This window comes from Curcuma longa, chromosome 11 (genome assembly GCF_044706935.1).
Source record: "Curcuma longa cultivar G26 ecotype Majalengka, Jawa Barat chromosome 11, ITB_CL_G26_1.1, whole genome shotgun sequence".
NCBI lineage: Eukaryota > Viridiplantae > Streptophyta > Magnoliopsida > Zingiberales > Zingiberaceae > Curcuma > Curcuma longa.
Genome location: NC_133871.1, coordinates 20,651,716 through 20,672,089, shown reverse-complemented (window position 1 = coordinate 20,672,089; position 20,374 = coordinate 20,651,716). Strand labels below are relative to the sequence as shown.

General features: G+C 36.9%; 3 protein-coding genes across 5 annotated transcripts; all 3 read left to right on the top strand.

The window, feature by feature from the left end:
• The first annotated feature begins 689 nt into the window (after positions 1-689).
• On the top strand, positions 690-3,146 carry LOC141842248 (sucrose transport protein SUT1-like). Of its 3 annotated transcripts, none has more exons than XR_012602872.1 (6): positions 690-772; positions 1,556-1,628; positions 1,754-1,857; positions 2,182-2,669; positions 2,757-2,827; positions 2,908-3,146. XR_012602872.1 is itself a non-coding variant. In XM_074730465.1 (6 exons), exons 2-5 carry the CDS (start codon positions 1,589-1,591, stop codon positions 2,808-2,810), a joined length of 384 nt encoding a protein of 127 aa, XP_074586566.1. In that variant the 5' UTR covers positions 690-772; positions 1,556-1,588; the 3' UTR covers positions 2,811-2,827; positions 2,908-3,146. The 3 variants fall into 3 exon arrangements, 2 of the variants coding, with proteins under 2 accessions (XP_074586566.1, XP_074586567.1); XM_074730465.1 differs by having other exon boundaries at positions 2,484-2,669; XM_074730466.1 differs by lacking the exon at positions 690-772 and having other exon boundaries at positions 1,424-1,628; positions 2,484-2,669.
• A 1,256-nt stretch (positions 3,147-4,402) lies between these two features.
• LOC141839563 (homeobox-leucine zipper protein HOX21-like) lies at positions 4,403-5,833 on the top strand. Its single transcript, XM_074727341.1, has 3 exons — positions 4,403-4,686; positions 4,756-5,114; positions 5,310-5,833. The coding sequence occupies exons 1-3, from the start codon at positions 4,551-4,553 to the stop codon at positions 5,652-5,654; spliced, it is 840 nt and encodes a 279-aa protein (XP_074583442.1). The 5' UTR covers positions 4,403-4,550; the 3' UTR covers positions 5,655-5,833.
• Positions 5,834-9,997: 4,164 nt separating this feature from the next.
• LOC141840731 (transcription factor MYB124-like) lies at positions 9,998-13,572 on the top strand. The gene is made up of 12 exons (XM_074728796.1): positions 9,998-10,248; positions 10,330-10,376; positions 10,479-10,535; positions 10,644-10,716; positions 10,945-11,000; positions 11,102-11,281; positions 11,366-11,499; positions 11,628-11,773; positions 11,879-12,021; positions 12,113-12,294; positions 12,363-12,505; positions 12,870-13,572. Exons 1-12 carry the CDS (start codon positions 10,147-10,149, stop codon positions 12,978-12,980), a joined length of 1,374 nt encoding a protein of 457 aa, XP_074584897.1. The 5' UTR covers positions 9,998-10,146; the 3' UTR covers positions 12,981-13,572.
• The last annotated feature ends 6,802 nt before the right edge of the window (positions 13,573-20,374 follow it).

Sequence of the window (20,374 nt, the reverse complement as noted above, 5' to 3'; positions counted from 1 at the left end):
AAGAGTTCTCTAAGTCCTTTATAAGTTCAACTGATCATTGAAATGGAGTTCCTTTTTAAATGAGGTGTGAATTTGTGATTCTTTTTTGCACAAGTTTAATGATTACTTTGTAAAGAAAGAATAGCACAGGAAAAAATCATCCGGAAGATATTCACCTGTCTATGTTTCTTATCAACATTTTAGAACAGTAAACTCATTGTTTGGGAAGCCAAATGCAGCTAATTGTTATGAAACTGACCTTGTAAATTTACTATGAAAACAATGGAAACCCTAATTCTTCTTTACAGAATTTCTGTATCTTAACAACCATGGAATTATTATTATTATTATTATTATTTGAATTGTTAATTTAGCTCCTTGTAGGTTGTCATCAACATTCTCTAATTGATAGTTGAACTATTATATAGATGGTGTAATAATTTATACAAAAGCAACAGATGACATGTTTCAAAATGTATGTTCTTTGATTCTCCTCTCAACAAAATAATTGATCTACCTTTTAAAATTTATAGGCACCTTTTCAAAGAAAATTGCAAATTGCACCTTTTCAAAGAAAATGGCTGCAGAACAATATGTTCTGCTACATATTGTTCTGCACCTTGGATTTTCCAAGGCACACTTTGCTACATATTGTTCTGCAGCCATTTTCTTTGAAAAGGTGCGTCGCAGCGTCGGTGGGTAGCAGCAGACGGGATTCAAATTTGGATGTGCAATGTTACTTCAATGAACAGACTGGCTCAGTTTAATAGGTCACCTCTTGTTCTTGGGAAAGGTATGATTAGAGCTTGATAAGTGACTTTTTGATAGATAAATTAGACATGTTTCCAGCCTCAAAAGTAGTTCGGTAAGCTTTATCAAAAAACAAACTAGTCATGTCATAATAATATGAATTACAAGTCATGTTGTATATGACAACTTTTACCCTGGTGCATAAAAACAAAATGCATGATTATTTGACCTGATTTATCTGCATTGGTTTGGCAAATTGGTTAGGCCAAATTAAACACTGATAGTGAATGATTAAATTTCCATTTTGGCATGTTGGCTATTGATAGGGATAGGTAAGGATTAAGAGTATCATACTGAATAACAACTTGGAGCTAATATAACATATTGTGTTATACGTCTGATCTCTTCTTGATAGATCATGTGATATCACCTTTGATCCAATACCACTACACTACACCCTAAAGGAATATTTTTTTGACCATTGAAAAACAATTAGCGATGGAATTATAAATTCCGTCGCTATTTTTTACGACGGAAAAAAAATATCGTCTTATTGCTCGATCGGTGATTCTCAAAGTTAATGAGGAGGGTAGCACAAATCAATAGGAATTATTTAGTGACGGAATAGGTCCGTTGCTAATTCATAATATTCTTGTATGGGCGCTGCAGTTGTCTCTAGCGTCAATCACTCCCTGCGTCCAGGTAGTATTTTATTTATTCGCACAGATCTGTTGATGGTTCAATTTCTAATTTCTAGGACATGCATGTAAATTTTAGAGGACATGACACTACTTATTAAAAATAAAATAAAAATCATTCTTTGCAGACGTTGGGACTATCTCATGCACTCTCTTCCGTCATGTGGCTCTGTGCCCTTGTTGCAGGTTTCGTAGTAACTAGTAAGTTCTTAATCCCACAAGCTTTCTCATCTTGTATTCTCAAAGAACATATACGGCCTATTTATTCCTTCAAGCTCAAAATTAAACAATGTAAGTTTAACTCTTTTTTTTTTCACGATTGACAGGTCCAGCTATGTTGGTTTATGGAGTGATAGATGTTGCTCAGTGCTCACGGTTTGGAAGAAGAAGGCCCTTCATTTTCGTTGGATGCCTATTGATATGTCTTGCTGTGAGTGACACTATTTGGAGCTAGCAACATTGGAATTTTCTCTCCATTAACATTTAGATAACTGAGTTACACACTTCAATTTCTTTCATGGTGGTAAATTTTTAGGTAACTGTGGTAGGGTTTTCTTCAGATATTGGATATGCACTTGGTGATGCAAAAGTGCATTGTAGGTGTAGAGATTAGAGAAACACTTCTTAATTCACATTGAAAGCTTTACGTTTAACAAGCCTAAGTTTCTGCTCGAATTATCCTTGGAGTGATCCCTGTTTCTTTTGTATATAGGCCATCATGGCTGTGATGTAGCAAATTCTATATTTTTTTCAGGGATGGCTTTTGGGAATATCTTGGGGTACTCCTCTGGTTCTAGTGGTAGTTGGCACAAGTATGTATTAAGGTTCTTGAGATCATTTGTTTGTTAATCTTACAATTCTGGCTCTAATTATCTTCAGTGGTTAGAAATAATTTTCTGAAAATTAGTGATCTGTTTCTTTTAAATGCGGCAAAGATGGTTCCCTTTCTTGATGACAAATGCATGTTGTAAAGCGTGTGCCTGAAAGAAGTCATTTTGAAACTTACAACCTTTACATTGGAATAGCAAAATTTCAACTCATGTATCTCTATGTTAGATTGTATTAGGCATCGCTTCCTTCTTGATAGAGCCAATGTGTCGAAAGCTCACTCCGAGAGTGGTTTGGGTGATGAGCAACTTCATTATGTTTGTCAGCATGGCTGCCACTGCAATCATAAGTGCCTGGTCCTTGAAGAGCTTCCACGGCTCAGTTCTATTTGCAGCATTGGGCGTGCCACAAGCTGTCAGTATCTGTTTTTCCTAGCTTCTTCTAATCACATTAATATGTTGGAGTTCAATCAAAACTCTTATTGTCCTTTTAATTATATAGATTCTATTCAGTGTTCCTTTCGCGGTCACAGCACAATTGGATGCTAAGTGTTAATGGAGGTGGTGGCCAAGGTTAGTCGAAATGATCTACGAATACACTATTAACTTGGTAATTTCCCCCCATTTCTGAAACTGTATTAATATTTTTGTAGGACTATCAATTGGAGTTCTGAACATTCCATCGATCCTTGGAATTGCAGCATGCTTCCAAGTATCTCAAGGGACAATTTTAAGACTTCAGGGATCTCAGGCTTCCACTGATCTAACTCCTTGCTTAATTAGTGAAGCTTCTTGTTTTTACATCTTGTAATCCTGAGTCACTTTTCTTCTGAGGGTTGTAAGGCTAACAAAAAGCATCAACACCTTGTTCATTAAAGAAGGCTGATTAAACAAGAGCATCTGAACCGATTTATATGATTGGCATGTGAATCCGTGATTGAAGAAGGTTCTTTGACTTGATGATTAATATTATTTTGCAGGAACAGAGCAAGCAGCCATGTGCTTTTGAAATTAGTTAAGAACTTGAAAATAAAATAGGCATGTATTGGGTTGTTATTAGCGTCAAGTAGGGAAGTGAGAGGAGCACCTTTTACCATGAACGCACTCAAATGAGAACTGAGAAGAGAAAACAACTAAAGATACATGTAAGTTTGCTTTTTATAGATAGTTTACAGTTAACACAGTTATGGTGCTAATCACAATGCTCTCTGTTCGCATTCTTTTAAGAATAGAATTAGAAAAGTTTACAGCCGCCTTGGAAATGGCGAAACATGGAGCTGCAAGAACTCGTAGTGTCTGTCACAGGCATTTTTTAAAACAAAAGATGAACTGAGACAGTGCAAGGCGGCAAAGCAAAGGCTATTTGGCACCAAAAGAGCCACAAAAGAAACAGTATAAAAATAGCACCCATCTCTCTTGAAATTTGGTTGTTGCATGGCCTCCAGGGTGTGAGTGTGATGGTGAAATCTGCTGCATGCTAAGCTGCATGTGTGTTAGGTAGCAAAACCACTGAACACTTTTAATTCAGGACCCATCCCTTGATTCCTGCCTTCTCTTCCTCTTTCTTCAGTGCCACCTTCCAATCCTTATCTTATTCATGTATGATTTTGATTTTGATAAATCTGGGAGTTTTCCATTCTCTGTTCAGACCAATTTTCAATTACTTTTCACCATGTTGAGTTTTAAATTCGAGCAGAATCTCAATAGTCGTTCTCTTTGCATGTTCTGCCGTAACATGCTGAAATACAGATAGATGATAAGAATTTCTTTTTACATATGGCAGCCCACTTATCAACCCACAGACAGCATAAATATACTACTGCTTCATTTTTGTCAATAAAAATAATGCATCCATCTCATTGCAAGGAAAGAACCAAGCAAGCAGAGAGAGGCACTCATCTTGCATTATTTCCCTTGGAAAAAGTTTTTCTTTTCATCTTCCAATAAACTAGCAATATCCTACTTGATGTGAAATTTAATCAATACATGATTAGACTGTAGATTTTTGTAGGTTAATTAACAATGAGTAGTAGTTTTCAGCTATAAATAGCTTCAGGAATTTCAATGCGCGCTAATTAATGATTATTATTAAGAAAAGCAGAATCGATCATTTCCTTTATCTGATCACAGAAAGGAACAATTACTGGTTTTACATGCTCTCGAGTTTAATTGAAGTCCCCTTGCTGCTTATATCTGAAGCATATTTCTGTTGTGTTTGCGCACATCCTTTCTTTGTTTCAGTCTCAAACCATGTCCCTGGTTTGGTGACTCCTCTTCCTCTCTGGTGTGGCAGCGGATGGCCTGCAATGGAATGGCCTCCTCCTCCTCTTCCTCCTTCCCCTCAAACTTCTTGTTCCAAATGCAGACTCCCTATGAGGAAGACAGTCACCTCGTCCCTCCTTCCAATTCCTTCCTTCCACCCAATCTTCAAGGTGACTTGTAATTTGTGACCACAATTTGATAATTTTCAAGCGGCTTGAATTTGTCTCTGATGATTACAGGGATGAGTCCGTTGCTGGGGAAGAGATGTATGTCCTATGATGAGATGCTGAACGAGGATGAGTTGTCAGACGACGGGTCGGCGGTGGGGGAGAAGAAGAAGAGGCTGAACATAGAGCAAGTGAGGACATTGGAGAGGAACTTTGAGTTGGGGAACAAGCTTGAGCCTGAGAGGAAGGTGCAGCTGGCCAAGGCACTCGGCCTGCGGCCCAGGCAGGTAGCCATTTGGTTCCAGAACCGGAGGGCGAGGTGGAAGACGAAGCAATTGGAAAAGGACTATGACGTGCTCAAGAAGCAGTTTGAGGCCATCAGGGCAGAAAATGACTCCCTCCTTGTTCAAAACAAGAACCTCCAAGCTGAGGTACAAGTTTTAATTGCTTTCCCAGTTCTAATTTTCTCATGCATATATATGTTTTAATTTGAGTCTTTTGAGGAAGATTCCTTCTTGTGGATTGGTAGCACTGCCCATGATGATTGAGCTAATCATGATCTGAAAAATCCTTTTTTTAAAAAAAAAAACAATCCTTTTTGCTCAAAAGAAGAGTTGATTGTGCAGATTTTGGCACTCAGAGGCAGAGAAACACCCGACCTCACCATCAATCTCAACAAGGAAACTGAAGGTTCTTGCAGCAATAGAAGTGAGAACAGCTCAGAGATCAACTTGGACATCTCGAGAAAACCGGTCGTCGAAAACCGACTGCCTCCTCTCCCAATTTTGCCTTCCTTGCAATCACTCAAGCAACCTGAGATAGACCAGTTCCTGCACCACTCCTGCAAGCCAGAGTTACAGAGCCCGAAGGTTGAGAACGATGCCCCAGAAACCTGCTTCGGCAACTTGCTCTGCAACATGGGAGATCAATCTGTGTTCTGGCCATGGCCAGACCACCACAGCTTCCATTAGTCTCCATTCATGGTGAATTGTGAAAATTACTGCTGCATTGACACTGGTTATATTTATTACATTGTTTTGCAAACTTGTCTTTGGAGTTTCAAGCCATCGATGTAGGTAGGAAAATGTCACTTCATGTAAGAGAGGGAGTTCGTAAGGAAATAAAAAAAAATCTTTGATGCTTGTAGATCTTTCCATTATGTAGCCAGAAGATTTCAAATCCTGCCAGCTTCTTGTTCTTCAGATTTAAAAAGACGGTCAACTTTAAATTTGTGCTTAGATGTGGGAATATACTGCAGAAACTTGATCATTGCACAGTTCAGTTCATGAAAGTTTCAGGAATCCGAAAACTATGCACAGAAAAGGTGTTTCTGGGAGAGTAAAAGGCATCTGATCCCTACAGTACTCGATTTCTTATCCATGTAGAAACAAGTGCCAGTGTCAGATGTGACTCCATGAATCCCACCAACAGCTCTGGCGCGTTTGGAAGTAATTAGAAACCATGGCTGAAAATTTACGGTCGATTGGATTTTCATCCTGTCACTAAATTTTTCTCCTTACCAGAATGATTACTGAGAGGAGACGAACATCAAGGACAAGTAGACATTAACTTCCACAGGAACACTTTCCTAATGTTCAGGAACACTTGTATAGCAATTGTTACTTGTAGCTTCAGAGTTTCTGTTCTGCAAACGGTTCAATTGCAAGGACCAGGCAATTAATTGCAAAGCTTGCAAAAGTTCAACGAGGATCAGAGTCAAAGATACAGCTCAAGGGGACACAATTCCTTGCACCCCTCCAAGAGTCAGAATTGGGTGGCTCACAGCACTCAGTCCACTCATGCATCCCCTCTATTGGGGGAAGAAGCGAAGAAGCATCCTTAATAATTACTCAACCATCATTTTCCTAGTTCTTTCTGCTTATTTTCATTCAATGCGTCCATCAAACTCACCTTAAGTTAACCATGTTCATAATTTACTTCCACGTTCATCTTCTGTTGGCGCTTAAAATTTCAGAACAATTGGAGGCCCCTATACAGTCCAAACAAATGAGTCCGAACGCAAGAAGTTGACAGATCATAGAGAAGATAAGGCCTGAAATGATGAGCTTGCAATTAAAGGACTGGTGTTGATAGCGAAGTGTCTTTAGAGTGATCCAATGGATGCAAAGCTTGGTGAAGAGTGCTGTGGCTGTTCATGTGGGAGCACAAGGACCAAGTCTTTGCATGGCCAAGGAGGAAACACAAGGACGGATTGCTGGTCTTGTGTTGGCTCATGAAGCAAGCTATAACCCTTCAAGGATTGGGGTTGTTCAGAGCATTATGCATGTTAAGGTTGTTAAAATTTGATTGTTGGTGTCAAAATGATGTCTTCTCAACTTATGACTAGTAGAGGGCTTCAATTCACGACAACTAAGGATGATTCACGACAATGTCACACTTCAAATAGGAGAGATTGTAACACCTCAATTTAGTCCCACATGCCAAATTGTGGGCCGATAGAGCAATTAAATATATAAGTTTAAAACAGTTAGCCACTATTAACTTAATAAGATTAGATGAATTGAAGTACTAATGGAAGAATTTTATAGGATTAGATGAGTTAGTTACAATTCATTTGTGATTAAGTTTTTAGGCATGTAGATGTTTTTGAAAAAGAATTTAAGGATTTTCCTTGTTGTGGCATATAGATCAAATTAGCTAGTAGCATGTGCTGCCAACTAGGAGGTTTGGTATAGTCTATTGTTTAGAAAGTGTTTTCTATAATCTATTTAATTAGGTTACACATTAGAGTTAATTAGTTCAATTAAGTACCATGCTAGGCATGTGCAGAATGGTGTCCACACATGAGGTCTAGTGCAATGTAGCATGTCACAAGATTGTTTTTGAAAATAAAAATCTCCTCACAAGTGTTTGTTTTTTCAAGTTGTAATTGTATATTACTCAACTTTATGTCTCTTTCTTCTTTTGTAAGGAAATGTTATTTTGTTTCTTGGTTGTATTACAATTTCAAGCTTAAAGAAGATACAAAAGGATGATTGATCTATATTTCTTCTTTTTTTATTAATTTGTTTAATCTGATCTACTTTTGAGAAAATTTTAAAACTTCCACTTGACTTTGAATATATGTACTAAAACACAATAATCAACACAAGAAAGGAAGAAAAATGAATAGCTAAACGGGTCGGATCATCGACAAATATCATACAAATTATTTTTAGTTATAAAAAAAATTAAATTATAATCCATCTATTATAGTATATATTTATAACTTATTTATTAGGTTATAAACCTTTAATCCCTGTCTTTAAAAAATATCAAAATATTTAAAATAAATAAATTGAAATCTCACTAAAAATTCTTTTGATTCCAAACTATTCTTTTTTCAGTAAAGAAAAAGGTGAAGTAGAAGTGCATTTCCAGCCTTTGAATTAAGATTTCAAAGTTGAATATAGAGTGAGAGTGAGAGGGTTGAGAAAAATTAATATGATTTTCTAAAAAATATATAATTAACATGTTTTTGTAGGATGCTTTTTTCCTATGTGAAAATATGTCATATTGTTTTTTTTTTTGTAGATTTTAATTCTACATTGAAAATACAGATTTGAATGCTATTTGAAAAAACATGTAATATAAATAAATTGAATGCTTTTTGTAGATTTTTTTTTGAAATTATAGTTGTTTATTAGTTTCATTTTTTTCCCTTTCCCTTCTTCTTCTCCACTTAGACCCTGTTTATCCGGGAGGATGAAAATTAAAATTATGAAAACAATTATCTGGTGATAATTCGCGAGCCCCACGCGGCCGTGGAAGGCGGCCCCGCCCTGAGGTCGCCTTGCAAGGCCGCGATCGGCGGCTCAACGAGGTTGCTTCGGGCGGTCACGATCGGCGGCCAGCGAGCTAGTTTTCAAGGGGCAGAAAAGAGAAGAATGCAACTGGGAATCAAGTAACTTAACGACGTCTTCCCTTCTTCGTAGCTTTGGGTCAAAAAGTAAAAAAGTAAAGAGGCGATTTCCAGGAGGATCAGATTAGTATGGAGTAAAAAAGCTGCAGCGTACTGGATGAGGAAGCAGGGCAATGGAGAACAAAAGCATAGGATTCCAAGTTCCAACTAGCTGGCTCATGCAGCACTGCAACTGAGAATGATTGTGGAAGGGAACTGCAGCAGCCAAAAGTAGTGGCACAAGTATATATCACAGAAAGGAACCTTTCATTCACCCATTCCATTCGTTTCTTTCTCTCTTTCGTCCGTTCGTTCGTTCGTTCAAACGTAGGAATCCCATGCACCTTTAAAAATAAAAGTGCCTTCTTGTGATCGTTCTTTCTTTCTCTCTTTCTTTCTTTCTCGGTGGGACAACTCCCTGCAGTCGTTTTCCCTGCAAATAAACTTTGGCAACCACAAAGTGTAAAGAAGGGGGAGAAAGAAAGCACTCGTTTGAAGTATTTACATGATATATAATTATTGAAATTTTAAAAAATTAACTTTTATAATATTTTTATTATTTTTTTTGAAAAATACTTCTATTTTAATCAACCTGATATAAAATTGGACGGTGTAGATTCAAATAGCTCTGCCAACCCTAACTAATAAATAATGCCATCAACTTGGCATTCTATTCCACACTTGTGTCCACTATAGTTGGACAAATTCAAAGATGAGGATGTCTCTTACATCACTTGCCGTTTAAATTTTGAAAAATCAAAATTTGGCTCCACCAAATTGATGACTAATTGTCGTGGTGGATGGGGCAAATAATTCATTATTTGTAACTTTTAAGAAATTCTTTTTCAAATAATAGACAATTTTAAAAATCTTTTATACTTTTTTTCTAAATAGGGAATATTTTTTTTTGTAAAGGGCTATTTTTGATGGAAAGCCAATAAAGGACTTTAATTTGAAAATTTTCTAATTTCTTTTCTCTTTCAGAAAATAATTTTCTATTGCGACTGACTTCATCACTCTCACGTGGTGTTGTCCCGACTCTATGGTCCACATTGAAGCCAATGGGGCCCATATATACCTACCATGAGAAAAAAAAATATTATTAAATATTAAAGGATAAATTTTTTAAAGTCATTTTATTGATTCATTTAAGTTTAAACTCTATTATTAGTAGGAGTAATTGAGAAGTGATTTAAATTTTAAATAAATTAAAATATTTTACTTTTTTTAAATAATCGTTTATATTCATTATTCTCACGGATGGCACGACGTCTCTTAAACGCACCGGTGAGTGACCGCATCTCATCGTCTTCTTCCTTTACCATCGGCTCGGCTCCCCCTTTACCATTTACTGCTCTCGCTTAATAATCTCACGTTTTTTGACCTTTTATTTCCTTTTCAAACTTCGCCAAACTCGCGGGCTTCCAAACCCTAATCGATCCTCTCCGCACTTATCTTGCCTTCAAAAACCTTCGCTGCTGCTCATGTGCCGCTAGATCCGACCACCCCCTCTTCCAGTTCGTTCTCGATCCAGTTAGAGACCTGCAGTTGGCTCAGTTCCGATGATGAAGGGATTGGGGAAGGAGAATAACCCGATTCCCGTAGCTCCTCCACCGGCTGCTCCCTCGAAGAAGGACCGGCATATCGTGGCTTGGACCCCTCAGGTCCTAAATTCCCATCTTTTTTGGTTATTGATATGCTGACTCCGTTGTAAAATTGAGGTTTTGGATCTTGATTTCATGTAGGAGGATGATTTACTACGGGAGCATATTGCTCTGCACGGGACCGACAAGTTAGTCTGCAATACTGGTTTTGCTCTTTAAGATCTTGTTCGAGTTTGATAGAACAGTCCCTATACTGACCTGCAACATTCCTTGGTTGGCTTTGGCTGCAGTTGGACAAGTATCGCAGCTCTGTTTAAGGACAAGACTAGCAGACAGTGCCGGAGAAGGTGAACAACTTTGTAAATTGTCCAAACGAATAAACATTTGAGATTGCAGAAGATGTGTATCATAATTATTTTAGTAGAAGTTACGCAGATGTGGGCTTGAAATTGCAGATGGTACACCTATTTGAATTCGGAATGCAAAAAAGGTGGGTGGTCAGCGGAAGAGGACATGCTTTTATGTGAGGTAAGGAATTGAATCACCGGTGGTCATTTATGGATATTGAATCAAAGAGATAACTTTGTCCTGTTCAGACAAAATTGATAAACCATAGTTTGGTGCTGGCGAAAGCGGAGAGTGTACTTAGGAACAAAATATTCATGTTTGTTAAGAAAATTTTATTCGACTTTAACACTAGCTTTTCTTTGTATAATTCTATATGTTTATGACACTCCAAGCGAAGATATTCTGCAGGCACAGAAGATGTTTGGCAACAGATGGACAGAGATTGCAAAGGTTGTATCAGGAAGGTATTTCAACCACACTTCTTTATTTAGTATTTACTAATAAGCTATCCGCTATTATGGGTGGACAAGTTATAGGAATCTGATTTGTATTTGCTTTACAACAGAACAGATAACGCTGTAAAGAACCGCTTCTCCACCCTCTGCAAGAAAAGGGCAAAACTTGAGGCTTCATCCAAGGAGAATAGTGTTCCATCTTTAGACCCAAGCAATAAGAGGGTTCTTGTTGAAGGACCATCTATAGCAATAGTAATAGGGGAACCATCGACATCAAATAAGCAGATGAGGTAGATGGATTTACTGTGGACTAAACCACCAAGAAACAGTTTAAACTATTTATTTTTCTTATTAGTATTTCATTTGCAAGATAGGTATCACATCTCTCCTCTCAAAGAGACAACTGAAGCACATAGGAGATCTCTTGGGGAACATGGTCCAGCTCAGCATCTGCAAAGGCCACCTCTATTAGAAGTTCAAAACTTTGATACTGTTAATCAGTCATCAGGTAATATGAGAGGCTATCCATATGATGGTAAACCACTATCAATTTGGTTTATCTTCCATTTGTGAAAAGATTTGTTGATGCCTTCTGCTGCTTCCCTAAGCCCTCTCCTTTTCCTAATGACTATATAGCTTCCAATAAGGTTAGTCAAGCAACTTTCCTCGGGAGAGATGACCCAAAACTAACTGCCTTGTTGCAACAAGCTGAATTGCTGACTTCCCTTTCCAAGAAGGTTAATGCAGAAAATACCAACCAAAGTCTTGATGAGGCTTGGAAGGTGCTAATTTTGTCAGTGCAATTATTTATATTCAATTTGCTTGAAATGTTAACCTAACTTCTAGTTCATTGGTGTTGTGAATCTTTGGGAAATTTGAACCATTAGGAGCTTCAAGAGTACTTGATTCAAACTGAAGACAGTGGGATACTGAGAAAAAGATTTTCTGGAATGAGTTGTATGCTTGATGAACTAAGGGACTTGATAGAAGACTTACATAATGGTGAAGAAGAAGAGCAACAGCCATTGAGGTAGTCAAAGAGTTACAGTCATGTTTATGGACCATTTGATCATAACTATGGATATATTTACATGAAAGATGACAGCTAGTTCATTTGTTAGGCAAGTTGGTTCTCATGAGAACTCTCAAGGAAGTTCAGAATGCAGCACTAGTTCAATGCATAATGTCAATGCTGGACAAAATAGAAGTGGTCTTCAGTTCGAAGATTGTTCCCTGCGCAAAGATAATGAAGTTGATCATCCTAATGCTGATGCAGCATGCTCCAACATGCATTCTTGTCCAGGTAGACATTAAAATAACTCATTCAATCCGAACACTAAGTGCTCTCATGAATTACTTGTTCACTTACAGATTCAGATTTGTCATTTTCTGAAATGCCAAAAGATGAAGTTGAAGACGGTGCTACAACCTCAGAATTTGCATCTCCACTTCAGACAATCCCATCTTTCCATTCCTTTGCAGATGAAATTCCAAGTCCAGTGTTCACTTCAAGTGTAAGTTATGATCTTATATGATAGAGATACCAAATACAAATTACGATGCGCGTAAGCTAACAAGATGTTTCCTTTCTTAACTTTCACAAATATAGTTCTGCAAACTTTTCCATACATCATGTGGTCCAAGATGTAAATATTGTGCATCCACTTCCTATATATTTTTGTGCCTATGCCATAATGAGTTTTATTTAAGATATGAAATTGCATATTGTATTACTATTAAAATTTTAAGATCAGACAGTTGACACTTATTTCAGAGCTGAAAAAATTGAGATTCTCTGAATATATTATTTCTATTATCTATGCAATAAGTATTTCATTGTAGTTTGTGACTAACAATTCACTTTCTTGCATTGTCCAGGAGAGGCATTTCCTTCTTAGTTTGATTGATTTGCCAACCCCAGACAACGACACCAACTCAAAGATTCCATCCTGCAAAAGGGCTCTTCTTGATACCTTCAAACCATCATAGTTTGTGTCCCGAAGGGTGTCATATTCCATTTTGCATTACATTTCATGAATTTAGGCATATACTTAGATGGCTATATGGTTTCTCTTCTGTTTCATGCGTTCATTCTATTGTTTAAAAATTGCAGACGATTCCTGTTTTTGTCAGAGGTACTTTAAGTCTGCGCAAATATTAGGCGCGTCCTTGCTATGTCCATACCTTGCTGTAGTGTTGCAGATTTTCCACGACCAAACTGCACTTGCCTGCTTGTTTGCATATATCTACTTGCATGAACACAGTTATATTGTGTCATTCTTTTTCTTTCCTTTTTTTTTTTGTTTATAGTATATTGAGTTTTTATCATCATTTGTTTGGTTTGTCATTCATGCACATATTTTCATCATAAGGTCATCATTGTGTATACAAGCCATATTTACCAAAAGGCATAAGGTCTGTCAGGTATTATTATCTTTGTTTTGATTTGGTACTGGAGTTGCAAAATCAGAAACAGTTACTGGTTATAGGAGTTGCTATAACTCTGTCCTAAATGTTTCTGTTCAATCATGAACTCTGCTTTTTCTTTGTGCTCTGTAAGGCGTGTAACTACTATTATCAAATATATGGAAATTTCTTGTGTTCTCTGAATTCTCTTCTTTAACGTGTATCTATTGTAACAATTACCAAATGCAAAAAATGGAACTTTCGTGATGGATTTACGACATGAGCGTTGTTTTGGTGTTTATTATTTTGTTGTCCTGGTGCGACGATGTAGTGTTATTAGCGAGGAGTCTATCCCTTATAGGAACGGAGCCCTCCGAGTTGGAACACTTGTTGAACTCGTCTTCTTCCCTATCACCCTAATCGTGAGGAAACCATAACTGCAATGGAGTTTTAGAATTCAACCGATGAAGGCTGACTCCTTTCCATAGCCTCTTTCTCAGATGGGGATTCCCTCATGAAGACTCCACAGAAAACCAATGACCTCTTATATAACGACGTTGACCATCTTTCATCGAAAAGATTCAAAGGGAATTCACCTAAGTCTTCTCCTGATCAATTAGGAACAATGAATTATATGATAATAGTAAAAAAGATGAATTAAAGGAAGGGTATTTTCATAGTCTCTTTAGAATTCCATCCATTTCCTTCTGTCAAAGAAGCTAGGAGCATCTTCATGGAGTCTTTAATTTCCTTCTTCCTGATGCCTGTGATATGAGAGAAATCGTTGCATGAAGTTTTATATATCTAATCTTTCAAGACATGTTTAAGCGTAGCTAAAACAACGAGTCTATAAGTTCAATATTTTTTTACATAAAAAAAACGCCTTTTCTTTGATGAATTCAGGTATATACTTGTACTCATTTCTAAAGTATGTGTTCTGGCCGACATGGCACTCATCTACTGCTTAGATTATGCTCGATTCTCTTATGTATTCAGAGGTGATATACCTACATATTTATAATAAGGGAAGGAGGATGAAACTTGCGGAGATTGTGATCACAGTCTCCCGGAAAATAGGTGTCATTCCATTGTTTTGGCCGTTTTTTACTGCTAATCCCACTTTAATTGTCATTCAATTGCGGCGGCTTCAACTGTTTAGCGGCTTAGAGATGACAATTGTGGAGGGGTTGTTGTGAGGATCATGTTTTTTCTATTGTATCAACCTTTTGTTGTTCCTCATGCAGTTCATTTTCCTAGTGATTGTGAATCTGATGGATTAAATTATCATCATTTTGTTTTGACACTTCACCAACGAGCTTTTGTAGTGACTATGAACTTTTCCATCTCATTGGGGACCAGAAGATTTTCTTGTCTGATAGGAACAACAATGATATCACAGCTTACAGGTGAGTGTATCTGCATCTTTTTATCTGTTATGATCCTTAATATCACATCCACTACGCTAAAGCATTTCAATGTATGTTCTAGTAGTGCTTACTGGTATTAGCATGCTTAATTATTTCCCTAGAGATCCAACATACGAAAATGACAGATAAAGCATGAGATCTTGACCTAGTCAAAAAGTAGCCTTTAGACTACCTAGGAATTATGTTTGTTAAGTTAGCTTATTGGTGACAGTCGAACTCGTTTACACTGTGATAGCACTGTACTGAAACAGCTAAATTCTTGTCAGTAACTAATAATTTACAGTGCTTTTGGTTCATTAGGAATAATTTTTCTCTTCTGAATGAATATTTGTAGAATAAATATTTTTATTTTAGTTAAAAGGTAAATTTAGAGTATGAATTTCTATAAAATTTTGAATTCCTAATTACAATAAATTGTACTAGTAGATTGTTTGAAATATATTAATTTCATATTTCTGTATCATCTTTGAGATCTTTCAGAGTTCTGGTCTAAAAGCACTGCAGTGTAAAGACTCTTCACGCTTGAAAAAGTTAGTAGAAAAGCTAACCAGATGTCTCTTTTATTGTCTTGCCTACCTTCCTCATCTGAGGAATAAATTTGCAAGCATTCTTTGCTCCATATTAAATTGAGGAGTAATTTAAGCATCTCTGACTCTCTTTTTCCCCCCATTTTTTGTCTTTGATCATTTGTGATCTGATGAAGGGTTATACTGCCACTCTTGTCTCATGTATCAGCATATATCTGAAAGCTTTGCACCATTCATCCTATGACTATCCTTGTGAACCTAAGAACATGCTTAAAATCACGAAGCCAATGTTTTATATTTTTGAAAATTTAGGACGAGACTGCATGACTGCCTAGATTGATTCTCAGTGCAGTAGATTGTCTGTCTTTATGGTGGGCTTGCAATGAAAGCACAAGATTAAGACAATCATTGGTGTAGAATTACTAAAGTGGATCGAGCTGAAATGTGTTATGATGGTTACCTTGCCGTGTAGAAGTCACCATCGACTGAGCTATCTCATTGCCGTTTTATCATCAAAAAACCATCATCTTCACTGCAGATTCATGCAGTAAAATCACAGAGGTTGACATTTTCTTGTTTGCTACCTAGTCACAAAGAAAACCGACAAAGACTTAGCATCTGGTAAAAACTAGAAAAGGACTTGGTTACTGATTTCGTCTCAAGAGAAGAAAAAACACACTTTCTGCCATCCAGTTTTCATTGCTGCTGCCTACTGATTTCTGAACCGTGAGACTGGTTACTGACTTTTGCTGATCGCATGTTCCTCTTTCTTTCTTATCAACCTTTGGCTGTTCCTGAGGCAGTTCATTTCCTAGTGAACCTGGTAGGTTAAATGTTATCAATTTTGCTTTGACACTTGGCTGACGACCTTTTGCAGTGGCTATGAACTTATTCCTGCAGTCATCGGTCTGAGATTAGGATGCCCTACTCTTCATAAATTAGATTGCAGGAGAGTATATTGGGACCAGAGACTTTCTTGTCTGTTCTTCCACAAACAGCTGGAGCGGGCCATATGTTTGATGGGGACAAAACTGACATCACAGCTTAGAGGTTAGTGCCTTGTGCTACGATCTCAATATCACGTCCACTACGCTAAAGCATTTCAATGTATGATCGAGCACTGCTTTACTGGTGTTAGCCTGAAAAGAACAGATAGAGCATGAAAAGTTTAGCCTAGTCAAAAAGTAGCTTTTGAATTAGCTTATAAATAACAGATAGCTTAGTGGTGACCAACTGTGAATCATAAGAATGATTATTTCTTACCTCATAAAAATAATTACTGCAGGAGACTTATTTTATTATCACACATATATAAATTAAAAACGCTGACATAGGAATTCATTTATGAATCAAACGAAAAGATCAACAAGCATATTCTAGAATTATTTGCGTTCTGAAAATAAATGCACCATTACTAGATCTCTCCCGTGAGATTTTCAGAATTGCTGTTTATTCTTGAAGAAGTTGGTAAGAGGCTAACCAGATGTCTCTTTCATCGACTTGCCTCCCATTCTCATCTCCTTTGTCTGTATCTCTGAAGAATTTTTTAACTTTTAAAAAGCTTTCATGCTCCTTGTTAAAAGAAATTGTTTAGTGATTCAAGTATCTTTTGACTCTTTCCTTGTCTCTTGTATCATCGTACAGCTTAAAGCTCTGCATCGCTTTTGTTCCCATTCTTCCTATGGCCATTCTTAACTTGCGAAACTGAGAACATGCTTTAAGTCATGAAACCGATCTCTTCGTTTTTGAAAGTTTAGGACGAGACAAAGCGCGACTGCCTGGATTGATTCAGTGTTGTAGAATGCAGATTGTCTCTTTATGTTGCGTTTGCTTGCAAGCACGTACGAAGGTGTTCAACTCTTGTGATCCGACTTATTGAAGTGAAATGCTGTACGATGGTTACCTTGCAGTGCGGAAGTCATCATCTCCGAGCTAGCTAGCTCGTTGCCCTTATTACCAGGGAACTGTCCTATCATCAAGCAGCCATGATTTTTCAGTGCAGATCCATGTAGCTAGCAAAACCATGAGGTTGACATTTCTCTTTTTTTGCTTCCTAGTCACAAAGAAAACAGACACAGACTTTGAGCATCTTGTAAAGACTCGAAGGAGATTTGGGAGGAGACCAAGGGAGCCCTGGTGACTAGTTCCCAGTACAGACGGCGTAGAGACTTGTATTCATTCATGTCTACAGCAAGCGGGAATAATTTTTTTTTAATAATTCATATATCTAATTTTTACTATCCGATTAATCTTAAAGATATTAATTTGATCTCATGAAAATTTTTTGTCCATGACCTAGTAAATTGAAAAGTACATATGAGTTCTACGGATGATTCTACATTATAAATTTTCTAAGGTGTAATATGTTTTGGTGAAATTTGTGTATTTATGTATGTATAGTTATTTAAGGTTAAAAATTAAAAAGGTGCTTATTATTTTTAGCACTTTGTTTTTATAAAAAAATCAAAAGAATATTATTTTAAATAGTTTTAGTCAATTGTTCTATATTGTAATGACTCTGATTAAAATTGTTTTAACTAATTATGACAATTTTAATAAAAAACTACTATAATTATGATAATTTTTTATAGAAATCGTTCTAATAATATTTTAAATATTTTTTATCAATGGTAAAATTTATTTTATATATATATATATATTTAAAGAAGGGAAGAAATAGTAATTGAAATTAAAGAAGATTCATAAATGGTGTGGATACGGGGGAATTGGGTCCATATCGAATCTAATCTGATGGTTGTCGGTAGAGAATCTTGACCAATGGGAGATCTGATAGAGTTAGCTTATGCTCGAGTCCACTTAATTGAGATTTTTAGTTTCCAAAATTAAAAAGTGAAGAAAAAAATCTCGAAAAAAAGGTTAGGAGTTAAAAAGTTTGGAAATTAGAATTGTCAAAAAAAAATCACAAGTAAAATATCTAAATACTTACATTTGGAGTTTGAAAGGGAATGATCCATGAATTCGCCTATAATTGGATGAATATTTTAAAACGTGACTTGTCGGATACACTATTGTAACAATAAAGATAATAGATCTCTAGAAAATTTAAAAAGCATAAAAAATATTCCATGTCTCTTTCGAAATGGGAATCTCAAATTAACGCCGGAGGGCCAATTGATATAACGGGAACGGCGTATCGGCCACCGTAACGCCGCCACGATACCCACCTCGCCCTTCTTCCTGCTTCGCCTCCTCCGTTCGCTGTGGAAACCCAGACGCCCTGACGTGCTCCTCCGCGTCGCCTCCTCACTCCTCTTTCAGCTGCTCCCCCTCACGCCGGAGAAGCGGGTTGCGAGGAAAAGACGGACCTCCGGGCCTGCCTGCTTCTTGTGGAAGCTGGGGGTTTTGTGGATGCGCAGGTGATTGCTGTTGTTGGCGTGGGGGAGGATATGGGCAACTGTCTGAACTCTTCGCTGCGGGTCGAGAGTGCTCACTCGCCGCGAGATGCCTCGTGTGAGTCATTTTCTGCTTAAAGTCGAGATCTTGTTGATGATTACCTTCTTTTGGGGGCCTTTTTTGATCAAATTTCTTGTTATGACCTTGGTTTTCCCTCCTTATTTGGATTTCTTCCATAGTTTGTTGCTTCTTTTGCTTCAAGAAGGTATCTTTTATGGCGGATATCAGTTCTTGGGAGTTCGCAGCTAGCTTTCTAGAAATTTTTCGACAAGAGTTGCAGTTTTGTCATACTAGTTATACATAGATTCCTTTTTGGATATTGGGAGCAAAATTTGATTCATCCGCATTTGTTTTCCTTTTTCTCCCTTGAGGATTCTCTGATTTAGCTGGTAAAAAGCTTGTTTCTCGAGGAAAACCTTTAAATTAGATGGATAATCAATGCATCGCAGTATTTTTAGCAAGGGAAAATGCTTAATATATCAGAGGAATTAAGCAATCAGTGTTTTGATGATAGGATGCTTGCTTCGATAAATCAGTACTGTTGAGAAAGCCTTGTTTTATGAACACAGATGGAATCTGCCATATCACTTGTAGTATTCTAGCTCTAATAATTGAAGGTTAAATATGCACAGTAGCCTTGGCATTACCTTTTTTTTTTTTCATTTTGTATTTCTCTATTGTTTGGTACAATAGGTTTGCATAATCTGATTAGTGCCAGTATGATCGAAGAGTTGCTGCTTATCAGACCTTAGTTGCTTAATATCATCAAAGAGTTGTTTGAAATGATCCTAGCATTACATTAAATAATCAAAACTAGATAATTGTTTGGACGAGACAAGCTATGATAAAAAAATGGTACAGCATCATCATAAGCAAAACATTTAAACTTTGAGCAAATCTCTGAATAGTATTAATAATTCTTTTTACTAAATTATGCTTCATTATTATAGATGAGGCATGTAAAATTGGTTAATTTATATGGATTGCCAATTGTAATGATGATTTAAACGATCTTAACTATATCCTATGTAGTAAGCTAGGCACATTCTTAGCTAGATGTGTATCATTGTTTTCTGTTTGTGTTGTCCTAAAAGGGAATTTTTCCTTGTTTGTTACACTTTCGTTTTCAGTAAAATGATACACATGTAGTATCAAGATTTCCTTATTTTCCCATCTTTCACAATGAACAGATTCTTCAAAAGTTGTTAGCAGTAAGAGAAGTCTATTTTCAGTCTCCTCAAGTCGGACAGCATACTCAATCCCTTCAACTTTATCTGTGCAATCCTTCACTGATAAGCCAGGCAGTATGATTCTTCCTACACCAAGAACTGAAGGTGAAATTTTGTCATCTTCACAGTTGAAGAATTTCACATTCAATGAATTGAGGAATACCACGAGGAACTTTCGATCTGACGGCCTACTAGGAGAAGGAGGATTTGGTTATGTGTATAAAGGTTGGATTGACGAACAAACTTTTTCTGCTTCAAGGCCAGGCTGTGGAATGGTTGTTGCTGTTAAGAAGCTTAAACCTGAAAGTTTCCAGGGCCACAAGGAATGGCTGGTTTGTATCCTCCTATCTTGTCTGGTTCTCTTTACTTAAAATCTTTGT